Genomic DNA, 16,206 nt, shown 5'->3' with positions numbered 1-16,206 from the left:
GGGGGAAACAGGAGGGGGTTGCTGATGCTCGGGGTATAGAGGATTTCTACTCTGCCTCGAGTCCCGCGACGAGCGTCTCCACCTCGGCCAGGTCGCGCCGTCGGCCTCCCTGGTGTGCAGCTCCCTGCACGACGCGAGCACCCCCTCGTCTGCCCTCGCCGCCTCTCCACAGCTCCGTCTCCTTTTGCTCCGACTCCAACGCACACGACGACGACCAACTCCTTCTTGCTTCTTCTTCCCAACTCCACCGCCCGCGAAGTCTTAACTCTTGTCCACTTGACTGACGAACGCGGTCGCTTATATCAGCCCCGTGGCTTCGCTCTCTCATCTTTGACCCCCTCCCTTCGACCTTTCACCTCGCTCCCCATTGGCCCGAGAAAAAGTGGGCGTGAATGCTTTTTGATCCATAAATTTGCATATATCGATCGCCCTCCAACGCCCTGGGGGCGGGGCCAAATCGCCCCTCGCTCACCGATTGGACGGAACAAAAGTGGGCGTGTGTCGTTTTTGATCCGTTTTTGAAGTGGAAAATCCGTGGTTTTGTACACGCTGTTCGGCGCGCGCCCTGCACGAGTCCAACACCGGTACCCACAAGCGGCGCAAGAACGGTGGCGATGCGATGGTTGCGAGGTGTGACGTGAAGCAGCGCCGCGGTGGGTGGTTGATGTTGTGGTTGGTGGTGGTAACAATGGCGGTTGGTCCAAAATAAAGATAGTAAAAGAAAAACAGCTATCCTGAAGAGTCGCAGCACGCATAAATGACATGTATTCCCACTAGACAACGGGTTTGGGCCTAACTACACATATACTTACCGAGATACCTCACCTAAGGGACCTGAATGGTGGTTTGCGAATTTGGTAACCACAACAATATATATATATATATATATATATATATATATATATATATATATATATATATATATATATATATATATATATATATATATATATATATATATATATATATATATATATATATATATATATATATAGTTTCGGATCCGCGACTGAGGGATTCTCAACCCAATCCGGCCGTCTCCGGGGTTTATAACGCCGGCTGGTTCGGCACAGGCCTTGGGTCACGCGTCTTCAATCGCGATACAAACGTATTCCTGGACCTTACCAGTTGGGGAAATGGAACCCCAGTTACAGACTGGTTTTGTCAGATGCCGAGCGTTTTCTGCCAGTCTGTAACTATTTTGTTTTTATATTTCAATCGAACGGATCGTTCCTCGATGCGACACGAATTAATCCATGGCAGAAACTTCATCCCCACCAACCAGATTTATTGGGGAACATCAGGAAGCACAACACAAGCAAAATATTCATGACAATGTTATTAACAATCTATAACCCGTTCTTAACTAGGTAACTACGGATTACGGGTTTCGAGGGGATCCCGACTGAGATATGCCTTAAACAACATGCAGACAAGACAGACAGACAGCATGCAGGCAAGACAGAGTACTTGGTGATGTTTCATGGACAAGAGGAAAGTGTCAAAAGCACGAATGTCGCTCGTAACAAGCCGATGTCCACGGATTTAAGCCCCCAGCTCGAATACGCCGCGTGGCAAGATGGTGCTCGCCTTCCTTTGTCACACCGCACGCGTTCTCCGCACGCTCTGACCCCACGTAAGGTCGACGGCACAAGACCGTTAGATTGACGATGGGTCCCAGTTGGTTTCTCTCAAGGTCCAGCATTCAAGTCCAGGCCTGGCCTGTTCACCAGACAAGGCCAAATCGAGGTGTTTGGGCTCCGGCAGGCGGATCGACAAACATGTCGAGGACCTTCTTATGAAAGACGCTCGCCCACTCGACGTGCAGGCAGCCTCAAGTCGTTTCTCCTGCCTCCTTCACGAAGCAGATCGCAGACAGACACAGTCGTCCCCGACACAGCAGATCACGACTCCACACTCGTCGTTTCTCTGTTGCCTTCCCTGCCTTTCTTTTGGCTCGTTCCTCACGAAAAACAGACACAGCTGTCCCGTGTACAGCCGATCGGCGCCACCTCGATGCTCACAGTTTCACCACATTTTCTTTTTCGTTCGCTCCTTTGAGAGCCGCTGGCTCCTCCCCTTTACGAAGCCGACAAAACTCCTCCCCTTAGTTTTACTTCCTCTTTTTGGCCACTCCTCTCAGCCGACTGGGCGGGGCCTCGTCCGGAGAAGGGAAGGAAGGAAGAAGAAGCCCTCGGCACACCACCACTGTACGAACAATCAACATGCATCCTACACCTCCCGACACACATGTAACGTCCATTTACCGAACAGCCGAGCAAAACATGCATTTAATGGGAGATCTGAGATAATCCGAGACTTCGGAGGCTACTAAGGGCCATTTCCGCAATATATATATATATATACATACATACAGTATTTTCATATAGATACATAGACATATCAATGTATGTATATGTTCTTCTTCTTCTTTCGGCTGCTCCCGTTCGGGGTCGCCACAGCGGATCATCCGTCTCCATTTCGCTATTGTCCGCGTAATGATTTGGCATAAGTTTTTTTTATGCCAGATGCCCTTCCTAACGCCAACCCTGGTCGCCTCTTACGACACACAGGGATATGGTACACCTATTCTAACCGGGGCATACACCGGGACCAGTAAACTGGTACTCATTTCGCCGACCTCGGAAGGATGACAGGCTGAGTCAACCCCCTGGTGTTAATTCAGCAGCCAACGGGGCTTGAACTCAGGGCCTTGGTATCCCAAGCCACCACCCTAACCACTAAGCCAACACCAGGCTATATATATATATATATATATATATATATATATATATATATATATATATATATATATATATATATATATATATATATATATATATATATATATATATATATATATATATATATATATATATATATAGTTACGAATTCTGGGACGCCTGGCGTGCGATCGGCCACATAACTCCAATGGCAGCCGCGTCGCCCACCGGATGGACAATTCAGTCGTGACCCTCCTGGAACTATCGCCAGGAACCAGTCAGGGGTGGGGGTTTAACCTCACCACAGCCCAGTCCGCATTCTGCCCGCGCGAGATAGGGTGAATCGCTGAATGTCGATATACCTAAGTACTCACGCGGATAACCTACCGAGGGGCTGCACCGCGCCGCAGGTCGGCCTGGGACACGAACCGCTTAAGCGGTCCGTTCCGTACTACAGTGATAACCGAGCGTTGTTATCGCCGACCTCAACGGATCCGATTCTCTTTACCGGGCGTTCAAAACCCACTACTCATTCCACGATGCAAGATGGCACTTTCAAAGGGGAAAAAGGACACGACGAACGGGATACATTCAAACAAACACATTTATTTATACAGCACGTATGTACAGCCAAGGCAGTCATGCAATATACAGAAAAAGCATGCAAACAAAAGCAATACCACCAAATATGCTTATAGTGTACAGTCACTTAAACAGGTTCTACTTACGGACGCGGCGCCACATCATTCACACAGAACAAAAGAAATGACCCCCTCATAGGCAAGGGGGTAGACGGGGTTCGTAAACCTTTATGGCCGTGGGCCGTGGATGACCGAATGGGCCCACGAGACCGACACTGGTTACCTGCACCCTCGTGGTGCGACGGTCGGCGAGCTCTCTCCGGCACTCTCCTCTCGTGTGTGCAGGCTTGTGCGCCCGAGCTGGCAAAGCAGTGCCCCCCGTCCGTGTCCCAAGAAAAGAAGAAGCCCGAGCTCACGAACTAGCTGCTCGAAGGAGATGAACCACCACAAACTGAACTGAACCGCACCCTGGTGACAAAAGGCACGAACTGAACTGAACACGAGCTGCGAGCTCGACGAGCAGCCACCACGAACTGAACTGAACACGAGCTGCGAGCTCGACGAGCAGCCACCACGAACTGAACTGAACAGGAGCTGCAAGCTCGATGAGCAGCCACCACAAACTGAACTGAACACGAGCTGCGAGCTCGACGAGCAGCCTCCACGAACTGAACTGAACACGAGCTGCCCGAACCGCCAAGAGAAGAGGGAGAGCCCGCGTGCGGTCCACCTTATATAGCGCGGGGCTCCGCCCTTCGCACCTCCCCGTTTTCGGCTCTGCCTCCCTTTGAGAAGCTTCTTGAAAAGGGGCGTGCCCTCACTCCGACCGCCTCACGCCGTGCATCCACCAATCGGCAGCGAGCTGCCCTGCCCCCTTCCCTTCACACCAAGCGTGGGGAAAACAGGCGGGAAAAACCCGCGCGCACTCGCAGTTCCTTCCTTGGCGCCTTTGTTTGCCGTTCGGAAGCGGACGTAGTGGCGAAGATGGGGGTGGTGGTTGTTGTGTGGTTCAAAATAACAATAGATAAAGAAAAACGGCTATCTCAAAGGGTCGCAGCCCGGTGAACACGAATAAACCCCTTTAACAACGGTGGGGACCTATCTGAACACTCACTTAGCGTCATAACTGATCTTTGTACCCTTTATGGTGTATTGCGAATTTCCACAGCCGTAACAATATATGCACATACATATATATATATATATATATATATATATATATATTTATAAAAATATATAAATACATATCTACATATGTATAAAAAAAAATACATATTTACATATATATATATATATATATATATATATATATATATATATATATATTTATAGAAGCATTTTCTGTCTGTCCATCAATATAATTGACCCCACCAGTACTGATCTCATCATGATGCATAATGTTAGGAACCTCTTGGCAAATGGAGATGCAAGAAAACATTTCAAACCTCCAGGGGGAGGTGGTTCAGGATAGGGGTTGACCTCAATTCTCTTTAAGTAAATGTGTATCATAAAGTGTTACGAATTTGGAAGCCTTTTGCACACAGACAGTCAGCAGTCCCATCGTTCAGTTATTTCGTTCAGTATATGTGGATAGTTAGAGAATCCCTCCCCTGTGTCAAATGGGTTAATTTCATGTGTGCGCTGCGGGTTTCTTTTATAGTCAGATTTTTTACATCTTTAAATCTGCCAACGCCAACAAAACCCTCACTTCACTCCTCCTCCCACTCTGCGGGCGAACAAGCGCTTCACCCGCCCAACCTTCACTTTACACCATGGCGCCATAACGCACGTTTCTGACTACGGACGTGGGCGGAGACACCTCGTCTAGGAGCTCTGACTCCGCCCCATCAAAAAAGAATGTATCCCCTGTTGACACTGGGGAAGGCAAAAGAGCCTCTCTCGGGGGAGGAGCACCGAGACGCTGACACGCTCCTCCTCCAATCACGGCTGGCCACCACGACACCCGAAACCCCTCGTCCAGTCCGGAGGCGAGTTACCAGAGAAACGGATCCCTCCACCCCGCACGGGGGGGGGGGTGGGAGGTGGGGGGGATAAAAATAATCGGAGGCGCTCAAAGACAAGTGAGTGGGGGTCCTTTTTCGGTCGTGCCTTGGTCATCTTGGTTCCAGTCTTCGTTCCCTGGTCGTCAGCGTCGTTCGTTGGTGGCTGGTCGTCCATAGGATCCTGGTTGCTCGCTGGATTCTGGCTGTGGGTTCAAGTCCCACCGTGGTGGTTCATGTGCGCTCGTTAGATTGTGGATCGTGTGGAGCGCTCGAGCTGGGGACCCCGATCCCTTTAACGGACTACGAGCTCACAAGTGCGGGTCGGCCAGACCGCACGAGGCGGCCAGGTACCCGACCAAACTTTAACCCCCAGCTTGCCTATCCTCCGCGGCTGGAGGGTCCGAATAAAGACCAGTTGGCTCCATTTCTTTTTGGGTGTGTGTGTCTGTCTGTGGCCAGTCTTATAAGTAGAATTGCATAAGTGCCTTGCTTATTGTACATTGCAATTTAGTTGGATTAACTCTGCTCTGTGTCTCCCTTCCTGATTATTGTGAATAAACCCCGTGTTAAATGTACCAGCTTGTTTTCTGTGCTTTCTCTCATTGGCCAAGCATGGTTCGGGGTTGAGTTAGAGTGAGGCCGATTGTGCGGTAGATTGTTATTTGGACCGGCGCGGCATTGGTAATTCCCGCTCGGTTACGTCAGATCCGAGTCTGTAACAGCGACTCGGTTTGGACAAAGCCGGCCGAGGGTGTGGCTTCCCCGGTAGCTTGGCCACGTGGCTAATTAGGTAAATTGGAATCAGACAAAAAGACCCTAACCGCACGGTCGAAATATTGGCGTCCACGGTCCATTAAGCGATACGTCGGCTTTGGAGTTATCCGGAGTGACGACCTTCAATTCTGGGTGTTCAGTGGGAGACGGCCCAACTGCTCCATCTAGCGGTCGTTACCCACCCCTGAACCCAGCACCACAACAATAGCACCACCCGGTGAGAGAGCCTGGTGTTGGCTTAGTGGTTGGGGTGGCGGCTTAAGATCTTGGGGTCCTGAGTTCAAGCCCCGTTGGCCACTGAATTAATACACCAGGGGGTTGACTCAGCCTGTTATCTTTCCGAAGTCGGCGAAATGAGTACCAGTGTGTACTCGTAGAGGGGCACTGCATCAGCGACAGTCGTGCTTCCAAGAAATGATAGCTACCCCGGCAGCTAAGCTGCCATATGCAAGAAGACCCGGTGGAATGCAGTATGACAAATCATCTTATCTATATCGCCAAGGTCACAATTCTGGTACCCAACAAGCAGAGTCAAAATGTTGTTTATCCAGAGCCACTGCAGTACTCATGATTGTGTAGTATTGCCTTATTGTATTGTATCGTTACCTGTTTTGCCTGTTGTTGTATCTTAGATATCGCAAATATTGTATTAATCGTTACATTATTCACTTACTGAGCCTGGTGTTGGCTTCGTGGTTGGGGTGGTGGCTTGGGATCCTCGGGTCCTGAGTTCAAGCCCCGTTGGCCGCTGAATTAAAAATACACCAAGAGGTTGACTCAGCCTGTCATCCTTCCGAGGACGGCAAAATGAGTATCGGTGTACTGGTAAGGGGGACACTGCATCAGCGGCATAGCCGCATCCCAACCAATGATGCAACCAGCAGCCACAGGCTGAGACAGAGAGAGAGAGAGAGAGAGAGAGAGAGAGAGAGAGAGAGAGAGAGAGAGAGAGAGAGAGAGAGAGAGAGAGAGAGAGAGAGAGAGAGAGAGAGAGAGAGAGAGAGAGAGAGAGAGAGAGAGAGAGAGAGAGAGAGAGAGAGAGAGAGAGAGAGAGAGAGAGAGAGAGAGAGAGAGAGAGAGAGAGAGAGAGAGAGAGAGAGAGAGAGAGAGAGAGAGAGAGAGAGAGAGAGAGAGAGAGAGAGAGAGAGAGAGAGAGAGAGATTTGCTCACTTGAACTTTAGTCTGGTGAGCTTATGCGATCGAGCGGTGTCTGTATGTGAGTGAGTCAGTCAATCCGTAAACACTTCAGTCCTTATCGTTTGAGCCAAACACACAATTTTGATCAAACTTGGCCACAATCTTCATATGTGATGCCGAACAAAGGTGCAATGACCGCATCAAAATCTATGGTCATTAAGGGGAGCAACGGTGTTGTTGCCCCCCACCCCCACCCACCCCAAAATAGGTATTTTCTCTCTCCTCCAAAACTAAACACACAATTTCAATGAACTTGACCACAACCTTCATCACCTGAAATGTGCCAAAGTTTATCGACCACATCAAAACCTGTGCTCATTGTGGGGTTAACCCCCCCCCTTAGCCCCCCCAAAATAGGTATTTTCTCTCTTCGCCGAAACTACACACACGATCCTGATGAAACTTAACAACATCCTTCATCACCCATGATGTACCAATGTTTGTTCATGACATTAAAAGAAAAAAAAAATCATGGTCTAAGGGGGTCTGGGGGAGTGACTGTTGCTCCTGATCCAGGTGAGGTTCAGGAAGCATGGTTCTATTTATATCTTATTACAGTATTACCTGTTAAATTATATGTGGTGACTTAATTGGAATTATACATAGTACCTGGCTCTCTTTTTCTAAACTCTAAATTCCTCTGCACAAGGTGCGAGTACCTCCGCTAGTCTTTGGTAACTGCAGAGGATGATCTCGCAGTGTGGTACGAATTTGTGGAAACAAAAGTTCCATTGTGTAATTTGCACTTCGAGGAAATGGTTCAGTGTTGAGACGTGTATACATGGTGTGTATATGCAGGGGTGGAAGAGTGGGTATGTCAAAAATTACACCATATTTATGTGTGATAGATATCTCCGTTCCAAGTCACCACCCCTCTCCCCTTTATCAGACATGTTCCCTCCCTCCCCATGTGGCATGCCAAACCCCAGAATATCTGTTGACACCAAGATGAAAAAGGAATACTGTATTTTAACCGCTATAAGTAAGAGACTGAACCCCATTGATCATCTTATTTCTCTTCTTCTTATTTTTTACTTCTTAAACGGCAACATTTATTCCCACGTTCTTGCATGGTTGGCCAGGCAAAGTCTGGTCCAAGTGTTTCACGAACCGCTGGCCATGCTTTACTGTCGATTAAGGTTAGGGATAGGAATTTTGGATTTGTGACAGACTTCCACAAACGAATGCTGACAGATAGGACATCCACTGTAACGTCCATCAGAGGGACGACACACACACACATTGGTTAATCACCCAGCCTGTGAAACACCAGGATGACAGTTTATAGCTGGGTCAGGATTTGAACCCTGGCTAGACAGCTCAGAGGTGAGTGTGCGTACCTCGACACTAGGGTTGTCCAATTTGCTCACCGCTTGCCACATGTTGGGGTGGGGGGGGGTGAATGGACCACAGACACGTGACGAATTGATGTTTTTCAAAAGTTGTACTGAAATGTTTTTGGATTTTTTTTTTGCGAACAGTTGCATTGGTGCATCAGTTGTCAGGCGGCACAAGCAGATTGCCAATCCGCCCAATATTATTGTGAGCTAACTAAATTGGCCGAGGTTAAATTGCTATTTTTAATATCACTTAATAATTAATGATTTCCATTGTACTGACAGCACTACCTGCAGATATCAGTGATCTATCTGACCGTCACGCAGTTTCTATATTCAAACGTCTATTTTCACCTCTGCCCACGGGAGGTGGAAGGAAGTTATGTTTTCATCCAGTCTGTTTGTCTGTCTGTCTGTTTGTTTGTTTGGTTGATAGCAGGATATCTCAGAAGGTGTTGGACGGATTTGTTTTGCTGGGTGGATTTATTACGGACCAAGGACCAATTGATGAGATTGTGATGAAAATCCAAATCCGATTCCAGATCCTGGAATTTTTTTTCAGTGTTTTTTTTACCATTGAGAGATGGGGTCAAAAGGATATATTTAATATTTTTTGGACTGAACCAATCGGAATTCCAAGACATTGGTAATAATTCCTAGTGACGTTTGGCGACCGTGGTGTGAAGCGGTGTGAGAGGAGGTAGGAAACGTGACACACTCCCAAAAGTAAAGGTGTTTCTCACAGGTGTTTCATTCCCACAGGTAAAGCTCTTTCATCGTGTTAATAAATATGGATGCATCCACATAAATTAAGTTTTATCGAAACTACTTATTATGAGAAAAACAAAACCATCGTCATTAGTAGGCCCTTACACAATATTGCGCAAATACATGCTCAGTGGTGTGTGTGAGTGTGTGTGTCTACTGGTGTGGAAATTTTCAGAAAAGTTTATCTTCACAAATCAAGATTTTCTTTCAGTTCCATGACAACAAGCCCAAATTCGCAGGCTTTTGCAATTTCTGCAGGAAGTGGAGGCTTACAAGTAGCTTCCAGTGTTGTCACAAGATACCAGAACCCTAAGACACCTTAAGACCCCGAAGACCTTCTCGATCACCTCGTGCAGCCTGACTGCAACTGCGCTGCATCGGGAGACGAACGTCTGTTCCACGATTCATTCCTTCTCTCCTTGGAGGGGAAAAAAAAACAGCAGCAGTTTGGTGAACTGCAATGCAATAGCATAGAATAACCACAGCAACAGTTACCCAGACAAAGGGCATGTGACATTTGTATATTGTTTCTTTACACACCAGCATGAGATAGTTACATTGACCCAAATTTGTGGAGGGATACATTAATGATCCGGTGTTGTTTACTCAAAGGAGGCTTGGCACCTGCTGCACATCCCATTGGAGGAAAGCTTTTGCTGCTCACACTGTGATAAGAGACATCCACACACACAAACACACATTTTCGCATCGACCATGAAGATCGACATTCATACGCACATCTTACCAAAGGAATTACCAGACCTCACAAAGGTAGGTACGGCACATCACAGCTACAGCAGGTGACGTTACCGCGTAGTTAAAGTTATCATGAATAAGTCATGGCAGATGTTTACAATTACGAATTTCACAAACAAATCTTCTTAAACCATGCTCTTCGCCTTCATGGAGGATGAAATTTAAATCTGTTTTGTGTTTTCAATACAAAAATATATTTATTTATTTGTAATTTTTATTATTTTTACACCCACAGAAGTTTGGCTATGAGGGCTGGGTTACAATCGGTCATCACGCACATGTGAGTATATTTAAATAATTCCTTATTTTATTGGACGGTCATCAAGTAAAAATGTATCTTGCATCTGTGGCAAGTGCAAGGAATGGTTGTTAAAAAGTAATGTTTTTGTTGAGCATGATGATGATGATATATATATATATATATATATATATATATATATATATATATATATATATATATATATATATATATATATATATATATATATATATATATATATTGTTATGTTTGTGGGGTAGATGGAAGAACTTTGTAATAAAGGTAGGATTGTATAGAGTCGCATGGTCCCTGGATGGGTAGAAGAGATCTCCATGTAATGTAAGGAGGAAAACTGTGAGCTTAAGTTGTTTCATGTCACCGCATGGGAGTCGGTTCTGTGTTAATTAGGTCAGGATTAAGGCCAATTTCTGCCAGTATGTGATTGTCCCCTGTGACCTTCTCCTATACGTTTGCATTTACAAGACCGGTGAGAAAAAGGAATCACATTCTGAAAACAAAAACAACCGAGCCAAATATTCCAAGCAGGCAAAAACCCCGCCTCCAGGAATGACAACTCGCAAGCCACGCCCCTGGGGGGGGGGGATGATGGATGGGCATGAGGTCATAAGGTTCGGGAGAGAGGAGAGTTGTGCGAGGTGTGCGATTGGAGACAAAAGGATGTGGCTCACTGGCTTCCCCTCGACACAGTGAAGAAGGCCGCATGATTCTCGTGTTCGTGCTGAGGTGAATTTGTTCGCGCGCCGGAGCGAAACACTAGCCATTGTCTGTTCAGCTGAGTCGTGAAGTGTGTACGTTTCTGAGGAGTGAAGAAGAGCGTTACTCGTGGCCTCATCACGGGGCCTCAGAAATCGTCTCATCGTGTGGTCGAGGAGGAAGGTGGGCCATCGTGGTGAATGTACCTGGTGTAACAGAGGAACAGTCGGCATATTTGCTTGTGAAAAGAAGCTGCATGGCGGTTTCTGAGCCCTGGCTTTGAATACCGCCACACAAATTACCTCACATACGTTTCCCATCGAGAGAGCGGCTTGGTGCCATTTTGCGAGCTTCCCGCGCAGGATGGTGCACTTCGATCATCAAGTTCTAAAAGACCATCTCTGGACAAAGCTAAGTGCCAGAATAAAGAGAGGGGTTTTTCTTTTGTTTTACCTTTGCCCTTGTCCGTTTTTGTAACTGTGTGTAGAGGTGCCTCAAATTTAGGCTCGAAATGACCTCACGTTTTATGAACTCATGATTTGATTTGTTTTCATTATTAAGCTTTGATTTGTTCCTCCTATGAATACTTGATTTATGTTCATTCAACCCCTATTTATTAAGATTGCTTTTGTCAGTCTATTCGTTGTGGGTTTGAGTAAAAACCCTAATCTTCCGTCCTGGTGAACACATTTGGTACGTGCTTCGCCGCCTCCCATCCCATGAGCGCATTAATCTCCAAAGGTCACATGTTTTCCTCCAAGGTAGAACTGTTCGGCTATCCGTTCAGGTTAGTCTTAATGGGCATGGACACAACTATATATATATATATATATATATATATATATATATATATATACATATATACACATTCAACCCCCACTTCATCGCGGTTCACCTATCGCGCCCCCGGTTCATCGCGGGTTTTCCCTTGGAACCTAACTAATTTTTTCTGGGGATTCCCCTGGTACATCGCGGTGATAATATATAAAATATAAATTATTTAAGCAATAAATTATAACGCGTGGTGCTCGACCAGTCACACAACGCACGAGACAAAGTTTCGCTTGTGAAATACGAATATTTTCTAAGTTTTTTCTCCAAGCCCCACCATGCCGCCCAAACGCCCTGCACCTTCTAAGGCTTCTGGCAAGGAACCGAAGCGCCAGAGGAAGGTCCTGGGATGCTCCAGGAGAAGATTAAGGTAAAGGTGCTCGATATATGCTTCGGGAAGGAAAAAGGTTTGCCGCCGTTGGACGAGCACTGCTCATACCCAGCACCTCAAAACCGACCAGACCAGACAAGTCGATCTCCGGCACCTCAAACCCAATCACTGCCAAACCGACCAGACCAGACTAGTCGATCTCAGGCACCTCAAACCCAAACCGACCAGACCAGACGAATCGATTTTTTGGGGAGGCGTCCATTTATCGCGGATTTTCACTTAGCGCGGGGAGGTTTGGAACGTAACCCCCGCGAGAAACGGGGGATTACTGCATATATATATATATATATATATATATATATATATATATATTTTTTTTTTTTTTTTTTTTTTTTTTTTTTTGCGGGCCGGGCCCGGTGATGAAAACGACCACAAGATGGGTGAAGTTACATCGTCTCCCACCAGACACCAGACGAGAGTACCAACTACCAACTACCACCTCCGGATCGGATGCAGCCGAGTGGAACTGCCAAGGACGTACTGGCTCGAATGAACAGATTATCGGGGATAAAGACCCGGCCGAACAATGCTGGGCCAATGAAGGAAAAGACAAAAACTAACTGGGAACATTTCCACAATCATTATTTACACTAAGGTGAGGAAAAAACATGTGGTACAGGAACAGGTTTATTGGTGTGTTATGCAGGGGACAGAAGAGAGATGTAGTGTGACAATTTTACAATGTAGTGTAGTGTGACAATGTAGTGCGAGATGTAGTGCGACAAACTTACAAAAGAGGACAGAGAGCAGACTTGTCGCGAGAATAATACAGGCAAGATTTACAATGATCAAATAACATAGTTTTTACTTAATGGACAGGCGCCGCACACTCAGACACACACTCGGACAAAATAAACCCAGTTGAATGGCAAAGGACTTTTGCAGCCACGGAGGGAGGGAGCTGAGGTCGCAGTTCTTTTGGTACCTGAACGTTTCGAGGGAAGGGATGCTCCGTGGTGCGGCACCCGACAGAGGTCGTGCAGTTTGGCCCACAGCCGCACGTGTGGAGACCGTGTCTGCGAAGGAGCCCGGGTGGAGAGCGCGGATTCCAAGGTAGGAACGGGGCTGCAGACAGGAGCAGGACCCGACTGAGGTCTTTTCAGCTCTCTCACAACCAACCAATGAACGAACGAATGAACTTTCAAGTCCAACCAGCGAACCGCTTCCTCCCTCAACCAACAACAAACTCTCCGACTCTCTCACTCTACTCTGAGGATGGTGTTGTAATTTATAGATCCCCAAGGGAGGGGCCTTGGCAAAGCCGACGTCATCGTCCGTCCTGATTGGACAGGGCCTTCATGGGGTCCGCCCTTTCTGGGCGGAGGTTTGGCCAGGCCTGGGAAAGCCCGCCCACTCCACGCGTGTCTGACCCGTCAAGAAGGAATTGGAACGTTTGAAGAAGCCGAGGAACTGGAACAGCGAATGCGAAGATTTTGTCTTGAGAAACGAGCCTCCGGAGACAGCAGATGGACAATGGTGCGCTGTGGTCAGTGAACCGAGGGCTGCAAGCGCTATCGTACCGTGGATCGTAATGGAGGGGATTTAATGATCTATTAATCCAACAAAAAAAACATCGCAACGCACCCCAGTGTCTTCCCACTACACACAAGGTAGGGATCAATCAACACATATACTTAATGGAATAACTAACTTCGGGAAAACTGTATGCTTGTATGCATACGGTTCCAAGAACCGTAACAATATATAATATATATATATATATATATATATATATATATATATATATATATATATATACATACATACATACATACATACATACATATTTATTGCCTTAAGAAAGTCTTCACACCCTTTCAAAATTTTCACCTTTTGTTGCCTTTTCGCCTCAAAATAAATTGCATGAAATCAGACTGTTTCCACCTTTATTTACACATCATAACCCACAACTTCCAAGTGAAAAACAAATTCTACAAATTTCAGAAAATTAATTAAAAATGCAAAACTAGAATATCTTGGTTGGATAAGTGTCCACCCCCCTGAGTTAATACTCGGTGGAAGCACCTTTTACAGCAATTACAGCTGTCAGTCTGTTTCGGATCGGTCTCGACCAACTTTGCCCACCTTGATTGGGCAATATTTACCCATTCTTCTGCACAAAACTGGTCAAGCTCAGTCAAGCTTCATGGGGAGTGTACATCGGCAGCAATCTTCAAGTCATGCCACAGATTTTCATTTGGATTTCGGTCTGCAATCTTCAAGTCATGCCACAAATTTTCATTTGGATTTGGAGCTCTGACTCGGCCACTCAAGGACATTTATCGTTTTGTTCCTTAGCCACACCACTGTAGTGTTCTGGCTGTGTGCTGCGGGTCATTGTGACACTGAAAGGTGAACTTCCGTCCCATTTTCAGCTTTCTTGCAGAGGGCAGCAGGTTTTCCTCTCGGATTTTTCTGAATTTTGCTCCATCCATTTTCCCTTCCATCCTGACAATTGCCCTCATCCCTGCTGATGAGAAACAACCCCATAACATGATGCTGCCAACACCATGCTGCACAGTAGGGATTGTGTTCTTTGGGTGATGGGCTGTGTTGGGTTAGCACAAAACCTAACGTTTTGCATTTAAGCCAAAAAGTTCCATCTTGGTTTCCTTAGACCAGAAAACTTTTTGCCATATGGCTTTAGAATCTCTGAAGTGGTTTTTTGCAGACCTCAAACGGGACTCAAGGTGGGCTTTTTTGAGTCGTGGCTTTCTTCTTGCCATGCTACTGTACAGGTCATACTTGTGAAGTGCTTGGGATATTGTTGTCACATGCACATAGTGACCAGTATTTGCCATAAAGTCCTGTCGTGCTTTCAAAGTTGCCATTGGTCACTTGGTGGCCTCTCTGATCAGTCTCCTCCTTGCTTTGTCATCCAGTTTGGAGGGATGGCCTGATCTAGGCAGGGTCTTGGTGGGACCATACACATTCCACTTATTAATGAATGTCTTGACTGTGTTCCAAGGGATATTTAAGGCCTTTGAAATATTTTTATACCTATCCCCTGATTTGTGTCTTTCCACAACTTTATCCTGGAGGTCTTTTGAAAGCTCCTTGGTGCTCATAGTTGAGTCTTTGCTGTGAAACGCACGACCCAGCAGAGGAAACCTACAGGAACAGCTGATTTTATTCAGAAATAATCAGAATCACTGCAATTTAACACAGGTGGAGGACAATTAACTTGATGTGTGATTTTGAAGGTGATTACACCTGAGCTAATTTACAATTGCTATTTTAAGGGGATGGACACTAACTTATCCAACCAAGACATTCTAGTTTTGTATCTTTAATTAATTTTCTGAAATTTGGAGAATTTGTTTTTTACTTGGAAGTTATGGGTTATGATGTGTAAATAAAGGTGGAAAAAGTCTGATTTTATGCAGTTCAATTCCAGGTGAAAAGGCAACAAAAGGTGAAAACTTTAAAAAGGGGATGTACACTTTCTATAGGCACTGTGTGTGTATATATATATATATATATATATATATATATATATATATATATATATATATATATATATATATATATATATATATATATATATGTGTACATGTATATATGTATATGTGTATATATGTATATGTGTATATATATGTATATATATATATGTATATATATATATATACATATATATATATATACATATATATATACATATATATATTGTTGTGGTTGACGAAATTCGCAAACCACCATTCAGGTCCCTTAGGTGAGATATCTCTGTAAGTATATGTGTAGTTAGGCCCAAACCCGTTGTTTCGAGGGAATAAATGTCATTCATTCGGGCTGCGACCCTTCTAGATAGCCGTTTTTCTTTTACTATCTTTATTTTGGACCAGCCGCCATTACTACCATTACTACCACGTCTC

The 16,206-nt window shown here is 45.6% G+C and overlaps 2 protein-coding genes and 1 long non-coding RNA gene across 10 annotated transcripts in view; 1 reads left to right on the top strand and 2 right to left on the bottom strand.

Moving 5' to 3' along the window:
* LOC147030968 (macrophage mannose receptor 1-like) overlaps positions 1–6,950 on the bottom strand; it is a 355,425-nt gene extending 348,475 nt beyond the window's left edge. For 2 of the 3 annotated variants that reach the window (XM_085875590.1, XM_085875591.1), the window contains exon 1: positions 6,755–6,950. The gene's annotated coding sequence lies outside the window, so the exon portion shown is untranslated. The remainder of the gene's footprint in view (positions 1–6,754) is intronic. The other variant, XM_085875593.1, reaches the window with a different exon arrangement.
* Positions 6,951–9,342: 2,392 nt separating this feature from the next.
* LOC147030967 (uncharacterized) overlaps positions 9,343–16,206 on the bottom strand; it is a 41,493-nt gene continuing 34,629 nt past the window's right edge. Inside the window, exon 2 of the long non-coding RNA XR_015056602.1 lies at positions 9,343–9,801. This is a non-coding gene — a long non-coding RNA (uncharacterized LOC147030967). The remainder of the gene's footprint in view (positions 9,802–16,206) is intronic.
* The window catches only part of ACMSD (aminocarboxymuconate semialdehyde decarboxylase), an 85,017-nt gene continuing 78,605 nt past the window's right edge, over positions 9,795–16,206 (top strand). For 3 of the 6 annotated variants that reach the window (XR_015056601.1, XM_085875584.1, XM_085875588.1), the window contains exons 1-2: positions 9,795–10,154; positions 10,375–10,419. Coding sequence is in view for 5 of the 6 variants with exons in the window: in XM_085875584.1 (XP_085731710.1) it covers positions 10,098–10,154; positions 10,375–10,419 (102 nt within the window). In the remaining variant the exon portion in view is untranslated. The remainder of the gene's footprint in view (positions 10,155–10,374; positions 10,420–16,206) is intronic. The other 3 variants (XM_085875586.1, XM_085875585.1, XM_085875587.1) reach the window with 3 other exon arrangements.

Source organism: Eptatretus burgeri, chromosome 3 (assembly GCF_056783735.1).
Source record: "Eptatretus burgeri isolate ZD-2024b chromosome 3, Ebu_testis_v1, whole genome shotgun sequence".
Lineage (NCBI taxonomy): Eukaryota > Metazoa > Chordata > Myxini > Myxiniformes > Myxinidae > Eptatretus > Eptatretus burgeri.
The sequence above is the reverse complement of the archived record's forward strand: the minus strand, read 5'-3'. Positions and strand labels throughout refer to the sequence as shown.